The sequence below is a fragment of the Taudactylus pleione genome, unplaced genomic scaffold (genome assembly GCF_031769625.1).
Source record: "Taudactylus pleione unplaced genomic scaffold, aTauple2 ptg001153l, whole genome shotgun sequence".
NCBI lineage: Eukaryota > Metazoa > Chordata > Amphibia > Anura > Myobatrachidae > Taudactylus > Taudactylus pleione.
Genome location: NW_028285554.1, coordinates 1,136,723 through 1,153,790, shown reverse-complemented (window position 1 = coordinate 1,153,790; position 17,068 = coordinate 1,136,723). Strand labels below are relative to the sequence as shown.

General features: G+C 43.9%; 1 protein-coding gene across 6 annotated transcripts in view; it reads left to right on the top strand.

Annotated features, from left to right (window-relative positions):
- ADGRB2 (adhesion G protein-coupled receptor B2) overlaps positions 1–17,068 on the top strand; it is a 468,088-nt gene that overhangs the window by 342,949 nt on the left and 108,071 nt on the right. For 5 of the 6 annotated variants that reach the window (XM_088462149.1, XM_088462146.1, XM_088462145.1 and 2 more), the window contains 4 exons: positions 543–707; positions 2,141–2,305; positions 7,653–7,754; positions 8,021–8,127. In XM_088462149.1, coding sequence (XP_088318275.1) covers positions 543–707; positions 2,141–2,305; positions 7,653–7,754; positions 8,021–8,127 — 539 coding nt within the window. The remainder of the gene's footprint in view (positions 1–542; positions 708–2,140; positions 2,306–7,652; positions 7,755–8,020; positions 8,128–17,068) is intronic. The other variant, XM_088462147.1, reaches the window with a different exon arrangement.

Below are 17,068 nucleotides of genomic sequence, written 5' to 3'. Positions count from 1 at the left end.
GGATAGTCTGCACTTAGAAAAGGTGCTGTACTGCATATAAAGTACTGAATGCATGAGACAAGCAAATTCTAGACTGTCACATTCTCTATATATCTACCATTACTGCCTAATTCACAGGCCACGAATCTTGGTCTCCAGACACTGTATTCGATCATTTGTGTCGGGACTGTAAGATCATAAGAGCAGTACAGGGCAATGAATTCCTTACGTTGCAGTCAAAAGGGGTTAAGAGCCACTGTTCCAGAACCCTGACCCCATCTATCACTGGCTACCTATGTGCCCATGATTAATTCATCTCATTCACTTGAAAGGTTGCTCCCTCCTTCTGTCCTTGTCAAGGCATGTCCCCACTGTGGTTAGAAGATTTCTTGCTTAAGGATGTTTTTATTGAGGTTCTACTTAGAGGATGCAATTGCACACTAAATATTATTTATTGCGTTTAGCTTTTGTGCATTTATTTCCAGTGGGAAGAAGCGCAGCTGGCCTGTTAGACTGAGGCAGCTAAATTCACTCATCTTTTCTCTCCCTCTCTTTTTGTTCAGTGGAAGGGATATGGCTGGATTGGGGCCCATGGGGAAGATGCTCAGTAACGTGTTCCAACGGAACCCAACAAAGGAGTAGAAAGTGCAGCAACATGAGCCAAGCTGGAGGAGAGTGCAGGGGGCAGCAAACGGACACAAGGGACTGCAGTAACACTGAATGCCCAGGTAATCCAAGGCTGGAGGCTGAATGGCTTTGTCGCTGAAAGTGCTTCTTTGCTGTCACCTGTTTATCATGGGTACAGGAATTGGTAACGTGGATGCATTTTGCTTTATAATTTTGTGAAAGAGAAATGACACTTTTAGCGATGCGTTATATATTTATTAGTTGTATATGCGTCATCTGGACGATGAGGTAGATTGTAAAACAGATGTCACTGTGGCTGATGTGTATGGCTTAATTGTGCAGCACACTCTGAAGGTCAGTTAGGATAACAAAGTATGTTAGCTACACCCTTACCCAGACATATATAAATAATTGTGTTCCAGATACACAGACCCACCTTGAGATAATTAACAATCTGCTTCTACCTGACTGAGTGGGTAGTCTATTTCTTACCATTTAGCCTATTATTTGGAAATCTCTTTATTGCTTCAGTCTTTATCTCTGCCATCTTTTCCTGCTATAACCCACATTGATTGTTTTGTCATACAGGTTGAGTCTCCCATATCCAAATATTCCGAAATACGGAATATTCCGAAATACGGAATAATTTTGGCATGACTGATATAAGGAAACCTTTGATTTTTGATGGTTCAATGTACACAAACTTTGTCTAAGGCACAAATCATTAAAGATATTGTATAAAATCATCTTCAGGCTTTGTGTATATGAAACCTAACTGAATTTTATGTATGTACACAAACTTTCTTTGAGCCACAAAATTATTGAAAATATTGTATAAAATGACCTGCAGACTGTGTGTATAAGGTGTACATAACTCATACATGCATTGTGTGTGTATATTGGGGTCCTATTCCCAAGATATCTCATTATGATATGCAAATATTCCAAAATACGGAATACTCCGTTATCCAAAATACCCCTCGTCCCAAGCATTTTGGATATCGGAGACTCAACCTGTACCTCATTTTGTGCCTCCTGCTCTCTTCTTCTCTCCACATATTACAATACGTTTACATCACATCTAGTCGGATCCTGCTTTCTCTTGCCAGTCCTGTTCTCTATCTGGAAAATCTCTATTTTCACATACAGTTATCTTTTTGTTTTATTTTCTTTTTCTTGTCCTTCAATTTTTTTATGTGTTCATGCTACATGTGCTTTCCTTTCTCCAGTCTCCTTACACACCAACTTAGCTTTCGCTTAATACTTAACAGTTTCTTAGCTTCTTGACTCTTATATCTTTACACATTCTTTTGATTTTCTCTTTACACTATACATTTGTGTTTTATTCCTCTTTACACATCATACTTCATTCTCCCCATTATTATTTTTCATATTTACACATTTTGCTACTTTCTCTAATCTCTTCCCTCTTACCCTTTCTAACCTTCCTCTACCCTCCCCTTCTCTCTATACCCTTCTGTGCTCCCTCTCCTCCTTACACTTTCCTCTGCTTCCTGCCCTTCACACTCTCTAGCGGATGGAAAATGGGGTCCGTGGAATCATTGGAGCTTGTGCTCCAAAACATGTGACAGTGGCTGGCAGCGTCGCTATCGGATGTGTCAGGGGACAGGATTGCAAGGATACCCGTGCGAGGGCTCCGGGGACGAGGTCAGGACGTGCAATGAAAAGAGATGCCCAGGTATCCACCCACTGCATCTGCTGTGTGTGTTGAGCGGACACACCTATTATAAAGAAACTCAGGGCTTGATTCCTTTAAAGCCTTCAGTGTGAAACACACAAAACACATGGGGGTATATTTACTAAAGTGAGAGTTTTTAGAAGTGGAGTTGTTGCCCATAGCAACCAATCAGATTCTAGCTATTATCTTCTACAAGGTGCTAGATAAATGTTAAGTAGATCTGATTGGTTGTTATGGGCAAAAGCTCCACTTCTTAAAAATTCTCACTTTAGTACATATACCCCATAACATCCATGCACTTTACATTGGGTGACCATTTAACACATGTTTTTAAACCCTTCTTCACCTGATGTAGGTTACAGACATAGGTCACATAGTCGGTGAATAGGTACACTGCAATTATTAGTGGTACTGTACCTCACCTAGGGATACATTTACTAAAGTCAGAGATTTCAGAAGTGAGTTTTAGAAAAGATGTTGCCCATAGCAACCAATCAGATTCTACTTAACTAGCATCTTCTAGAACATAATAGCTAGAATCTGATTGGTTGCACTTGCTATGGGCAACATCTCTTCTAAAACTCACTTCTACAACTCTCACTTTAGTAAATTTACCCCCTAGAATCCTGTTTTATCATCTTGTATAAATTTGAAACCCTTGCAAAAACTATTCAACAACTTATTATAACGTAATAAACTTCTAGGTTTTTTTTCTCTGTGAGATATTGGAGAACAAGAAGGGTTTAGACACCGTAAAACCTCATATGATAACAGGAGTAATAATCATACTTGCCTACTTTTGAAAAAGCATTTCAGGGAGATTGTGAAAGCACCACTTATGAACGCGGCGGTAAAGTAGACGTGTACTGCTACATCTGAGAGGCGTGTCATAAATATACTTACATCCATATGTAACCAAGCCCCAAAGCAGTGATACTTTTCACAAAATACATGTAGACAAAGGGATCATTGTGCATTATAACCAATGCCGGGAAATTATACTAATGATCCCAATTGAATATATATATATCTCTATTTTTTTATTATATAACAGCTTCATATTAGTGTAAGGTGCAATCAGAGAGAATGCTAGACACCTTAGGGCAGTGGCGTAACTAGGGTATTTGGAGCCCAGGGCAAATTTGAAAAGGGAGCCCCCCCCCCCCCGATGTGCGCGCGTCGAAGGTGCGTGCGACAAAAAATGGGCGTGGTCACTTAAAAATGGGGCGTGTCAACATGACACACCCCTTTATTTTCACACTGAACATTCCTATCCATATGCACCTTAACCCCAGTAGTACCCCTTATACAGTACCCCCAGTATGCAGTTGTGGTCCCTCTTATGCAGGCCCATAGTAGTGCCCCTTATACAGTATCCCCTGTAGTGGTCCCCCTTATACAGCCCCCAATTAGTTCCCCTTACTCAGTACCCCCAGTAGTGGCTCCCCCAAATGCAGTGCCCCATGTAGTGTTCCCCCTTATGCAGTGCCCCCAGTAGCAGTCCCCACAATGCAGTGTGCCCAGTAGTGGTATCCCCTTATGCAGTGCCCTTTATACAGTGCCCCCAGCAGTAGTCCCCCCCATGCAGTTTTCCCAGTAGTGGTCCCCTTATGCAGGCACCCAGTAGTGATCCCCCCTATCCAGTGCCCCATGTAGTGGCCCTTCCTATTATTGCCCCCAGTAGTGGTCCCCCGAGTGCAGTGCCTCTAGAAGTAGGCCCCTCTATAATGCTCACAGTGGTAGTTCCCCCCCCCAAGTAGTAGTCCCCAGTAGAGGTTCCCCCTCCCGATTAAGTGCCCCCAGTAGTAGCCCCCCCCAGTAGAGGTCCTCCCAATAATAGTGCCCCCAGTAGTAGCCACCCCTCCCCCGTTGTGCCCCCACCCCCAGTAGAGGTCCCCCCAGTAGTAGCCACCCCCCTCCCCCGTTGTGCCCCCAGTGGTGCAGATAGGTTTAAAAAATATATATAAAAATATACTTACCTGAATCCACGCTGCTGCTGCTCCGGTCCGCGACACCGGTCCCGCCGCCCACCAGTCCTCCCGGGCTGGCGCGCTCAGCATTATGGGACAGACGTCATGATGTCATGACGTCTGTCTCATTACCCACTGCAGGAGCCAGACGGAAGCCCGGCTCTTGCAGTGGGTGCTACAGCAGTCAATGAGAGTCTATCTGACTCTCATTGGCTGCTGTTTAACACACGCATCGCCACCAGCGCTGGCGGCGATGCATGTGTTATGCACAGCCTGAGCCCGCCTCCTAGCGCTTTTGGGCAAGCGGTCAGGGGGAGGGAACGGGCTCATCTGTGCAGCACAGGACCGGCGCTGGAAGCCCAGCGCCGGTCCTGTGTAAAATGTGTAGCGCTGACCGCACTCATTGCGGTCGGCGCTACACTGGCTAACTAGGGCTGGCTGGCCGGTCCCACGGCGCCCAGGGCACGCACCCCGCTCGCCCTGGCCTAGTTACGCCACTGCTTTAGGGAGATTGATTCTAGTTCAGCATACCTCCCAACTGTCCCGCATCCAGCGGGACAGTCCAGTTTTTCTGGGACTGTTCTGCTGTCCCACCCGCGGTGGGGGGAAGTTGGGGAGAGCACAAGCCGCTGCTCTGCATAGCAGAGCAGCGGGTGTGCAGGAGAACAGATGCTGTGCGCATGTGCACGCCATCTGTTCTCATGTGTACGGACTGCCTGGGGGCTGCCCAGCATCTTGGAGAGTGCTAGGCTCGCCTCCAAAGTGCCGAAAACGGGGGAAGCCGCAAGGCTACGCACCGTTTTCCACAGGCTCCACCCTTTTTGCATAAGCAACCCCCCCCTTTCGGGGGTGCTCGCCAAAGGCGCGCGACCTGTCCCTACTTGATATCTTCAAATGTTGGGAGGTATGTTTCAGGGAGATTCCCTGATAATCAGGGAGAGTTGGCAAGTATGGTAATAATAAATGTCCAGGTCAACTCCAGAATGGGACACTGTAACTACTACGTTAAAGTCTGGGTGCTAAAAACATAGAGCATTCTCCCATTAGCAGCTTACTAAACTACCATAGAGCAGAGATAGGAAATCTATGGCCTTCCTAATATTAGATAATATAATGTACAGACAGCACATGTTACATCGGTGACCCTTACACTACAACACGGAAATCCACTGTTAAAACGATTGTCGTACAGTCTCAAAAATCCTTATTTGGCACATGACAAGCACACTCTTCCAACATAAATTATTATTCAGAACATAGGTAGATATCTTATTAGTTGTTTGTGTATCTAGAAGGTGAAGGTGTATTCATTTTATTTAAAGGCGCAGGGTATTTAGCTGTTAATTTACATTTAGTTTATTATATATAAAACAGTATACTATTTTCAGAATCCTGCTGCCTTGTTTACCTCTAAAATGTTAGTATTTCAGACTGTTTATATAACACCACTTGTAAAGTTTCAGCATTGCATTATATTCAAGCTGACTTGCCACAGTCTCCTCCGTGCACCCGCTGCTTTCCCGTTTTGATTTGAATCCTATCCTAAAAGCACCTTATGTTCACCACCATCTCTCTCTGCATCAGGTTTCTTGCACCTCTCCACTTGCTCTCCACACTTTCTTTCTGTCCTTGTTTCTTTATTCCTCTCTTGTGCTCCTTTCATCTTCTCAGTGTGCCTGCTTCCTCTCTGTGGGCTCCTGCTGACAGGATAGTGAGTTTACAATAAGGGAATAGTAATGAATGTTCGTGTTTCATGGGAAGGTCACAGCTTGCCATTTACACATATTAATACGTGTATCCTGAGGTTACCAGAGGAAGACCAGACAAACACACTCTCTGCTTAGCATGCCTTTACAGAACGCAAGGGGCCTGAGGCAGAGTTGATTGCTAATTGGCGGTATATGCTGACGCATTGCATGCATGGGACTCTGGGCCTGATTCAGACCCGCTTGCGAGCGCTGTGCGCTCGCGAGCTGTTCTTTAGTCCCCCACCGCGCATGCGCAAGACCCGACCAGCGACAGGTGCTCCGTCGCTACGGGTCTCGCACCAAAGCGGGGCAGCTGACGATTGTGATTGACAGCTTGCCCCGTTTTGGAGGCAGGCAGGGGGGGTGGCTGGCCAAACGGAGGCGTTCCTGAAGGAACTCCTGCTCCGTTGTGCGCATGCGCGAGACTCGGCTAGCGACGGCAATCCGTCACTCCGGGTCTCGCACCAAAGGGGGCGAGTTGTCGATGTTGAGTGACAGCTTGCCCCCTTTGTTGGGCGGGCCGTGGAGGTGGCTGCCCAAACGGAGGCGTTCCCGAGGGAACGCTTGCCGTTTGGGGGCGGCCCCACTGACATCACGAGTGATGTCAGTGGGTGAGCTTCTGGTTCTATTAGAGCCGAAAGCTCACTGGGGCTTGCGGGAACGAGACCCTACCACAAGGGTCTCGTCGCAAGCCGTGATGGTCGTGACCATCACCTGGCCGCTTGCTAAAGCTGTGGGTGGTCACTCACAGCTTAGCGAGCGGCCAGGAGGCCGTCTTTAAAAAAAAACAGGGACGCCCTGATTCAGAGCGAGCACTCTCAAAGAGCGGCCGGCTCTGAATCAGGCACTAAATGCGGATATTCACCCACATGCACAGTTCTCCAACCCCTGCCCATATATGCTTAGTTTGATATTCATGATCATCATCTGGGAACACTTATACCAGCCTATGTGACTGGAAACAGCAGTAATTACGATTAGGTCCTGCTCTGTATAGCTTACCGTTGCTGTGACAGGTCCTCACTGAACATTGCTTACATGTGAATGCCGTATTATAGTCCAGCTACTCCCATACTGTACTTGCCAACTTTAATTAACTTCTCTCTGGGAGAAGCCCAGAGACGAGATGCAGCTGACAGCTTCATCTGGGCTCTCCATGTCTAAATGATGTGATTCACGTCATTTTAGTCCTGCCCCTCTATACAGACCCACAAATTACACCTATAATCTCCCCATCCTCCCCACTTCACTAGAAAGTGGGTGGCATGCAGGAGATCCACCTACTCTTCCGTGAGTGCGGGGTACTGCCAGAAAAATCAGGAGCCCCTTGCTTTAGGCAAGTATAGTTACTCACGTTCAGCCGCATGTTGAGATGTGATTGAAATGCGTACAACTGCATCACCCACACTTGCATACATTGGGTTCTGGGGCATGCGTGGTGAGAAACACACAGCATACGCTCTGCAAATGAATGTACGTTCAACTCTGCATCAGGCCCAAGGTGTATATCCTGGCTGGAAACTGAAATGTTATGTTCCGGATTTGGCAGAATTAAGGTTGTACTGAGTATGTATTCTCTAGCAGACTCGGTAATGGATAATTTCATGTCAGTGCTTCCCCTCCTCACAGCGATACATGAGATGTGTAAAGATGAGTATGCCTTGTCCATGACCTGGAAGAAAACAGCTGCAGGCGAAATTGTTTACAACAAGTGTCCTCCAAATGCCACAGGTCAGTTTCACTTGCTCATTCCCTGTCATCATGTATTTTTCTCCTTTTGTCTGTGTCTGATTTCTCCAAACTTCTACAGTCATCTATAATTATTTCATTTACTTTCAATAATGCCTCATTCTTATCCTCTTTTGGGTGTTGCATTTTTGGTACCTATACGTTTCCAATCCTCATTCCTTCCTACTTGCAAACTTCACTTCCCATGTTACACCATCTGCTTAAGTTACGTCTCTTGGTTCACACAGCATTGTATATATCCCCTGCAGGATCAGCTAGCCGTCGCTGTCTGCTTAGTCCCCAGGGAGTCGCCTACTGGAGTACTCCGAGTTTCGCCCGTTGCATCTCCCACGACTACAGATATCTTCACCTTGCAGTAATTACAAGTTTTCCTTCCTTACTGTGTTTTTTTATTGTTATTGTTTCATTATAGGACACATGAATATTCTGTGCAGTAGTCTGTTATTTCTGCCTTTGCTTGGTCCTGGCTTAGACAAGGATAATTTTTGCAGACAGAACGCCTGCTTACCATACACATGAGACACACATCGCAGATGCGCTTTTTATTTGATTCTGTGCGTAAAACATTTGGTTTGATTTGATGTCTCCTGATGTTCTGGTGCTTTCATTTTAGAGGATTATATCAGCATGATATAGTACATCTCTCACATTCAGTCTTATTGTTGTGAGATTATGTATAAAAGTGGTATGCAAGGAAATCATTTTATAATTGGTTAGTGAATATTGTTCATAAAATATTTCTTGGCTCCAATACAAATATCTTTCTTTAGAGAAAGTAGGGAAGATTTAGGGGTAAATTTACTAAGATTCGACATGGTCCCGATTTTCAATGAGATTAATCTCGCTGGAACTCGCCAAAACTCGGGTGATTTAATCACTTTTTATCTCTCAAATTTACCAAAAAGCGGTTTGAGGCAAATCGAGTTGGCCGATGATGTAGCAGAACGAGATATCTCTCCCAAGTATCTCGTTTTGCAGGAGATTACTTACCCGAGGTTGCAGAGTTTGCTCTCTGCCTGACTCTCCTGAGCAAGCAGCCTGCACATATCAGTGAGATATGTGTAGCTGCTTGTGTCTTTTACCTGTAAAAAACAGGTTAAATTATTTTAAAAAAATGATGTAGGGTGTCCTGGTACCTAAAATTATGAGGAACAAAACGAATAGGGTTCCACCATAATTTAGGTACCAGCACCAGGCTGCAGGGCCAGTCCTGGTTTTAAATATAGGGGGAATAAAATGCGTAGGGGTCCCCCTATATTTAAAACCAGCACCGAACCCAAAACGACCGGGGTGTAATGCCACAGCCAGGAGACCCTATTACCGGGTCTCCAGGGCCAAAACATTATTACCCCAAGTCAGGGATCTCAGGGAAAATATCGCCCGAAACCCCAGGCTTGATCTGATCGGGGGTAATAATATGTAAAACCAAAGTAAACTATTGTATTTTATAGTGGAACTACAGGTGCCAGCATGCCTGTCCGTTGGCAATTGTGGAACTATAAGTGCCAGCAGGCGGCTGGCACCCAAACCTCCACTGTAAAATAAATAGTTAAATAAAGATATAACACACACGCCGTATTTAGTACAAGTTTATTACACACATAGCTCACTCATACATACTTACCTGCTGCCAGATGTTTCTGTACCCGTAGAATCCAATGGGAGTACCTGTAACAAAGATCCTATACTCATCTCCATCCTTGTGCTGGTCTCCGTAGGAATCAGGGTGGTCAGGCCAAATCGCAGCTAAGGAGGTGGAAAGTTTGAAAACTCATTTGGGCAGAGGGTTTGCTGTCATCTCACCCAAGCTTGTCATCCCGATTCTTGGTAAATTTGAGAGATGTATACTTTAGGTGTAGAGTACTTCCGAGTTGTCCGATGGTGATTTGATTCGAGTTAGCCATCTCCCCCGAGTTTTACGAGTGAGAAGAGAGAAATCTTTCTCTATATCACTCGACTTTACCTTTAGTAAATTTGAGAGATGAAAATCAAGCCTAAACTCTCCTGAGATTGGCATCTTGACAAATCTCTATTGTTAGTACATTTACCCCTTATAATCTATCCTGATTAATTAGTGCAGGAATTTTCATGAAAATGTCACAAAGCTAAAATATGTTTAATTCCCAAACTGAGATGTGGTTAATTTTGAGCATCACCTGCAAAGACTAGTATGAATCTGCAATCTGATAATCATGTACAGTTATTATTAATAATTGCAGTAACAACTGGGAACAAGCACTGTACTAAAACAGGACTGTGTATTAATAATGAGACAGAGGTATGAGGGTCTACTTATCAAACTTACAGTCTATAGCAGTGTTTGTCAATAATATCCTATCAGGATTGCATGAATATGTTTTGCTTGCCAACTATATGTTATGGGCACTGTGGCAGAAATGATCTGGATTTTGGTAAATCATTTTATGCAGGAAACATAAGTGAACATATCACTGCAATTTGCTGCCTGCTATCAGGATCTACTTTGTTGCATTGGGTGGGACTCCCAAGAACACTACTTTCCCTATGTGTCTTATTATCACCTTGATGTGTCACCTTTCCCTCCATTACAGAAAATTACCCCTGAATGTCTAAGCAAGTAACTCTGGGTTGAACACCACTGATCTAAGGGATCAATATAGCCAATATGTATTCAGTATATAAACATATTTGGGTTTTGCAGCAAAATTTTCTAACATATTTAAAGAGGATCTGAAAACCCCCAAATCATATGATTTCCTATATTTAAAGTAATGATTACAGTCATTTCTCTCTTTTCTAAACTCATTGGGTACTTGCAAGTCTTTGTTAAATATTACACTAGTTTACTTGACACATGTTTAAGTGTTTGGGGTCCTTACCTGTGCCTGTCAGGATTCTCCACCGTTCGGCATTCCTCTCATACCGATTCCCTTGCAAAGATGAGGTAATACATACACGCTGACTCCACTACACTTTGCAGCTTACAAAATAGACAATACTTAAGAGTACACCCCTTCAATTTATAAATATACTATTATTTCTTAATATTTATTTATATAGAATCAGCATTTATAATTGAGAACAAATACTGTAATAAAACAAGGCTGGTTATTAACAAACAAAGTGATAAGTGGGTTCTGCTTTTAAGCCTACAGCATAGAGTAGTATAATAACCAGGGATAGAGAATGGTGATTTTTTATATTATGTACCCTCATACTGTATGTATAAAGGTTTAACAATTTCCTCCACTTCAACGTAATCATCTTCTCCTACAGTTCTACCCACTCCCTTGCTAAGCAATCCTTCTCCGTGTCTCTCTTCTCTTCTCAGCCCCCCAATCCAGCCGCCTCTTTGCAACATTCAACACACTTCTTCACCCCCTCCCATTCTTACTGCCACTCACTTTGCCTTACTTTTCACCTCTAAAATTGAGGACACAAAATCTCCTCTTCTGCCACACCATGTGCACGAAGTCCACTCCCTTACTTCTCCCCCTCTACCTGTCTCCTGAATTGCATCCCCTCTCATCTCCTTCGTTCCCTCTCACCCATTGCCTGCTCCCACCTTGTTTACCTCACCAATCTATCCCTTTCCCCAACTCCACTGCTTCCTACGTCTTCTTTCCTCCACTCTAGTTACCACATCTCACTGCCAAATCCAAGATTTCTCCCGAGCTGCCCCCTACCACTGGAACGATCTCCCTTGTTCTCTGAGACTATCCCCTTCTGCATAGCTTCAAATGATCATTGAAAACCCACCTGTTCATTCAAGCATATCCATCCACCCCACCACCTAACCTTGTCACCACATAGTCTTTCTCACCCTAGTGACTCCTCCATCTCATCTACTCTCACTTCCTGCCCTCAGCTCCCCTTACACTGGCTCACTCTGTGTTTTCCGTTTGTTTCCCCCCTCCCTCATAGAATGCCAGCTCCTAAGAACAGTGTCCTCCTCCCTCCTGTTTCTCATTAGTGCTCTTGCACACCAGCTACACATTACACCTCCTCCTTGGGCTCACTGCCCCCAGGCACCACTGCTTCGCTGCCCTCCCATCTCGTTTATCAGCTCTAAAACAGTTGAGCCCACACTAATGGGTACAGGTGTACTTCCCCCATTTGGTACTGTATTTGTTTTTACTGTAATGTACTGTTTACCGTGTACTGTCGTATTGTTTGCCCTCTCTGTGGCGCTGCGGACCACATGTGGTGCTCTATAAAGTTTATTATTATTAATATTATTATTAATAATAATATTTAGTTAAAGTCTGTACATTTTAATTAAGTCCTCAATGTTTTTCATAATTATTTAACAGGTATACACTAATGTACAGTATAATAATTCATCATTTATATTATATAAAATGATTTTTGTATATACTGTATTTCTGAATAAAAAAAAATTGTACTAAATATAATGAATAGTTGGGGTTCCAGGAATGGAGGTGATATACTAGTATATAAAGCGAAGATCCACTGTCTCTCATATATGATCTAAAATGCATATACATTTAATAAAGAATACATACAGTACACACACATATCATGCCTGCATTGTCTCTGGCAGTTTCTCATCTTACAGTATGTCTGCCTTGTATTCCCCCTATATCTCGTTTGCATGCCATGCTTACAACCATATATCTTTACAACCTTCTACCTGTAATATACACCCCTACAATAATATACTGTGTCCTGATTTCCCTCTGCTCTGTGTCTATGTATCAGTCTGTTCTCTGTCATTATTTTTTGGGGGTTCTGCTATTCTACCATTTCATCATTTGCTACTCTGTTCTGTCATTCTACCTTGCACTTATTTACCACTGTACCTGTGTCCTGCTGTTGTGGCCTGTTTCCCTAACACTATGCCATGGAGCTCTTAGCTTTTTGTGTATACTGTATTTGTGTTCCCAGCACCTTCTTGCAATGTAATCGTATCTCTTTATTTGGGCCTACACATTGGCAGCTTCTGCTTGCTTGCTTGATTAACAACACAAAATATGTTTTTGTTGTCCTCCTAGTCCGCTATCAGTAAAGTCTATTCAGTAGATACAGTATATGGGATACAGCCTCTAAGAAGATAGCAGAACATGCTATGTGGCAAATGCTACCATGTTACCAAATGCTACCACACATTATTACATAACAGGGCATATTACCTATTTTTTACTGCTCATCTGTCCCCTGGACCTACCCCTCCTCCCAAAGGGAAAGGTCTGCTTGCAGGCATCTGGTTTTGGAGGGTCATGGTGTGAAAATGTGATTCACATCATCACAGTTCCACTACTCCCTCCTTGCTAAATTTTGTGTGTGATATGGGGTGGGAGGGGGCTATAATCATGTGATTCATCCAAGAATCACATCATCATGCCGCTGCCTAACTGCTTCACTGGGGTAGTGGGTGGGATCTGGAAGGATAGGGTACTTTCCCAGGAAGTCCAGGATCTTGCCAACATTCAGCATTCTCCTGGACATTCCGGGAGAGTAGGTAAGTATGTAACAAAGTATCAAATTGTAAGGATGTATAAAGTCACAATAACAAAATAAATGTTCTGTGCACATACTGTAGATTGCAGCAGGTCTGTAACCAGGCTTAACAGCGCCCTGTGCTGACCTTCCCCCTTTGCGCATGATGGAATGTAGTCAGGATACCGGTGGCCGGGAAATCCCGTAACTAAAAGCCTGACATGAGACTAAAGATAGGCGTCGAAATCCCCACGCCTATCATTAGCCCCACAACGAAATCCCGACACCTGGCATACCGAACGAAGGTAAGCTGGGCGTCTTAGGTTCTAGCTACGGAAGGGGAGGGTTAGCTTTAGGAACCCCCGTGGGGACTTAGGGTTAGGCACCACTAAGGGAGGGTTAGGGGGGAGAGGGGAGGGTTAGGGTACTTACCACCCTCCGTCGGGATTTCGAACCGTCGGTCTTCCGCTTTTGGTATTTGATTCTGCGCATGACATCATTACATTGCGACGTCACACATAGGGGGAGAGGCTGCCAGCACCCGGAGGTGAAGCAGTACCCGGAGCAACTTCAAGACACTGCACACACGGTAGAGGGGGGTCTACCTGTAGAGTCCAAAGGACTCTACTGATGGCACTGCCATAGTGATACTGGAATTACTCCCTGCTAGCCAGAAGCAAGGGTCGTGGGGCAGCAATGGTGCCACCCGCAGGGTCCTGTGCTCTGAGGCGGCACCAGTCATATACCCCTAGTTACGGCCCTGGTTTGCAGGAATCTATGATCTGCAAACTTTACTTTCTAGGAAATAGGATTGCCGCCTAGGAACAGCAGTTGAGTATAGACAGCAAGCTTCCTGATGATCTGCTGCAGCCAGGGAAATTGAAACCTTGACATTTTTTCCCTGTCAACCAGACAGTAGAGCTGCACATGTGCATGCATGGCGGTCATGTGCACGCTAGCGCTCAGCAGATTAGATTCTTGCAGAAAATAAAATGAATTGTCGAAGAGGACACAGCTGCCAATAATGCAATACATATATAACGCTAATAAAATGAACTGGGAAGATGCTGTAAAACGTAGAAGGTATTACCCAGAGTCCTGAATGTAAAGGGACTTGAGAAGTGTAACAGTAGAAAGTTGTAACTGAAATCCATTCTCAATCATGGCAGAACTTTGAATGATGGATATAAGTAAATTCTTAATGTCCTTATAAACTGATTTCTTCGCCTTCCTCTGATTTTTTTTTTAGGGGCTAAAAAGGACGTTCTAAAGGAAATAAAAGAACAAATAGTTACTATAACCAAAGCTCCATAGCGAATACAACCAAAGCAATAGCAACTGGGCAGGTAGGGTGGGAGCTGTTGATAGGTGGCAGTCCTATTCCCTAAAACAAACAAAGTTTGCAGGTCATAGATTCCTACAAACTACATTGGGAGGCTTCCCACCTAGCAACAGCAGATGGGCAGATTATTACATACCTGGTAGTTGCACGGAGCAACTTGATTTTATCAAAATCAGAAGGCCTCCAATATAATTTGTCAAAGGCTCTAGCAGACGACCAATGGGATGCGTGCATAATGGTCTGGAGAGACAAGCCATTTGAGGGACCTTAGTAGCTGCAGCTCCCCGAAGGGGATGTCCTTTAAAATATAATATGTCCATACCTGCCCCTCTCATAGCGGAGACAATCCAGCCAATAGGTCAGAACGATTTTCTGCAGGTAATGAACAACTGTCAACTATCTTGTCTATAAGGAGCCGTGAGAGAAAGGTATATAGAAAGAGAAGAGACTATACACAGATTTTGATCTGTATTATCTCTGATAATGTTGAATTCCACAATGGAATTGTCCACTTAAGAAGTTTTTGTGTGGCCATTAAGGATTATGAGAAACCCTTGAGGTGTCTGAGTAAGTCATGGTTCGGATATATCAATTTAAGTGAATTCTACCCCCTGAGCTGTGAAAGCTTGAGCCAACAAGGAGACAAGCTTTTGAGAGCTGGAAAGAATATGCCCCAGAGTGCCAATCAGACAGCATTCTCAGGCACGATTTCGGGAGTGCAGTTGATGGTCACAGACCGCTACATCACTCCCAGGGGGCCGAAGCAGGAGGAGATCTGTTCTGCACATGTTCAGGACTGATTTCCTCCATAATACACAGGGATGCTGCGGGTCGGTGTGATTGCATAGAATTTGACTGTGTCAGCTAAAGTCCAGTTGATTGTGGTTGCACCCAATGCGACCGTGCCAGGTAAATGGTTAACATGAGCTTTGGGGAAAAAGCGTAAGAAAAGGGAATGTTCGTCCATTCTTTCTGACTTGATAATTTTTTGCTTGAGGTCAGCAAAGGACTTTTAACTATATAACGGGAATGGACTTCATTTATAAACTCAGGGCCAAATACATTTTTGTAAAAAAATTTTGGAAAATCAATAGCTTTGGGAGCGAGGCCTGAGAGACCGACCCTAGTTAGCCAATAAGCCCTGCATATATTAGTAACATAGTTAAAGGTCTGCACTATAATAAGGGTTGCTCTACAGACTGCATTGAGCAAAGCATATTTAGAAGCTACTAGGGACTCAACGGACGAAATGGACTGATCTTCACTTTCAGCCTTGTCCAGGACATATTATAAAGGACCAGAGACATCTGCAAATTTATATTGGATTTTACATAATGTCTTATTATTAGTGTCAGGAATAACCTTGTCTTACAGTAAGGCATTCAGGGATCTATATCTGAAGCAAATAAAGTAGATATATCAGGTAAACCTGCCTGGCTGCAGAGAACCTACTCGTCCTCCTTAATTAGAGCAGAACGAAAGACAAGTTGAATGAATTTAAACACATCAGAATATCCTGATAAGGCCCAGCGTGTGGAGTACGGATTAGCTGGTGGTGTTTTACCTGCTAGGGCTTCTCTAGCCATCTGTATGTCGTTTCATTCTCCCCTTTTGCAAGAGGAAGCTGAACAGACTACCTCCTCAGACTCCCAGTCAACTATCTGCGGATGTCTGTCAGGAGAAGCCGACCTTATATGGGATGCACTCTGTAATACATGCTCGGAGTTCCCTTTATACTGGGAACAGGCCTCCGAAATATGTCAGCTATGGGCCAGAGAGTTCTGCCTGCTACAGGCAGGAGAGTGTGGTCTGATACGGATCTTAAAAGTCTGCCTGCTTCGGGCAATACCAGGGAAATTTGGTGGTCTGTCTGAACAGACTACCCTGTGAGAGTCAGCATGAAACATGAAAGTTCACTTTCCCTGCTGGCAGTAAATAGTCGGGTGGCTTGCTGCATTCACCCACCTGCTGTTGCTAGGTGGCAAGCCTTCCCACAAACAAATAACAATTTTTTGACGATATGAGTATTTTAAAATTAAAGTTCCTCACAAACCAATAGTATGCAGCTGGAGCCACAAGACTGTATATTGTTTAGTTTTGACAAGGTTGACAGCAGTCCCTAATTTTGTTGGAGAATCCAAGGTTTTAAAGATTTTCCTTTAGATTGTTTGACCCTGGTACAGTCCCTATTTTCAATATGTTTTCAACTATCTGGCCAAACTTGTACTTATTCTGTATAATGGGTGCTAATCTCACTATCTGTTGCTCATTTATTTATTTACAGTTACTTATGTAACACTAACATATTCCATTGTATTTTACAATTGGGAATGAAAAAAGTAATAGAACAGTAATAATCCAGAGGACTGGGTAATAACGGACAAAGAGGTAAGAGGGTCCTGCTTGCAACCATACAATCTATAGGGAAGTAGGCTTGATACACAACGATAAGTGCTACATATTGCATATACTGTAGGTCCAGCCAGATTGCTGAGGTTCTTGGTGGGCTGTATGA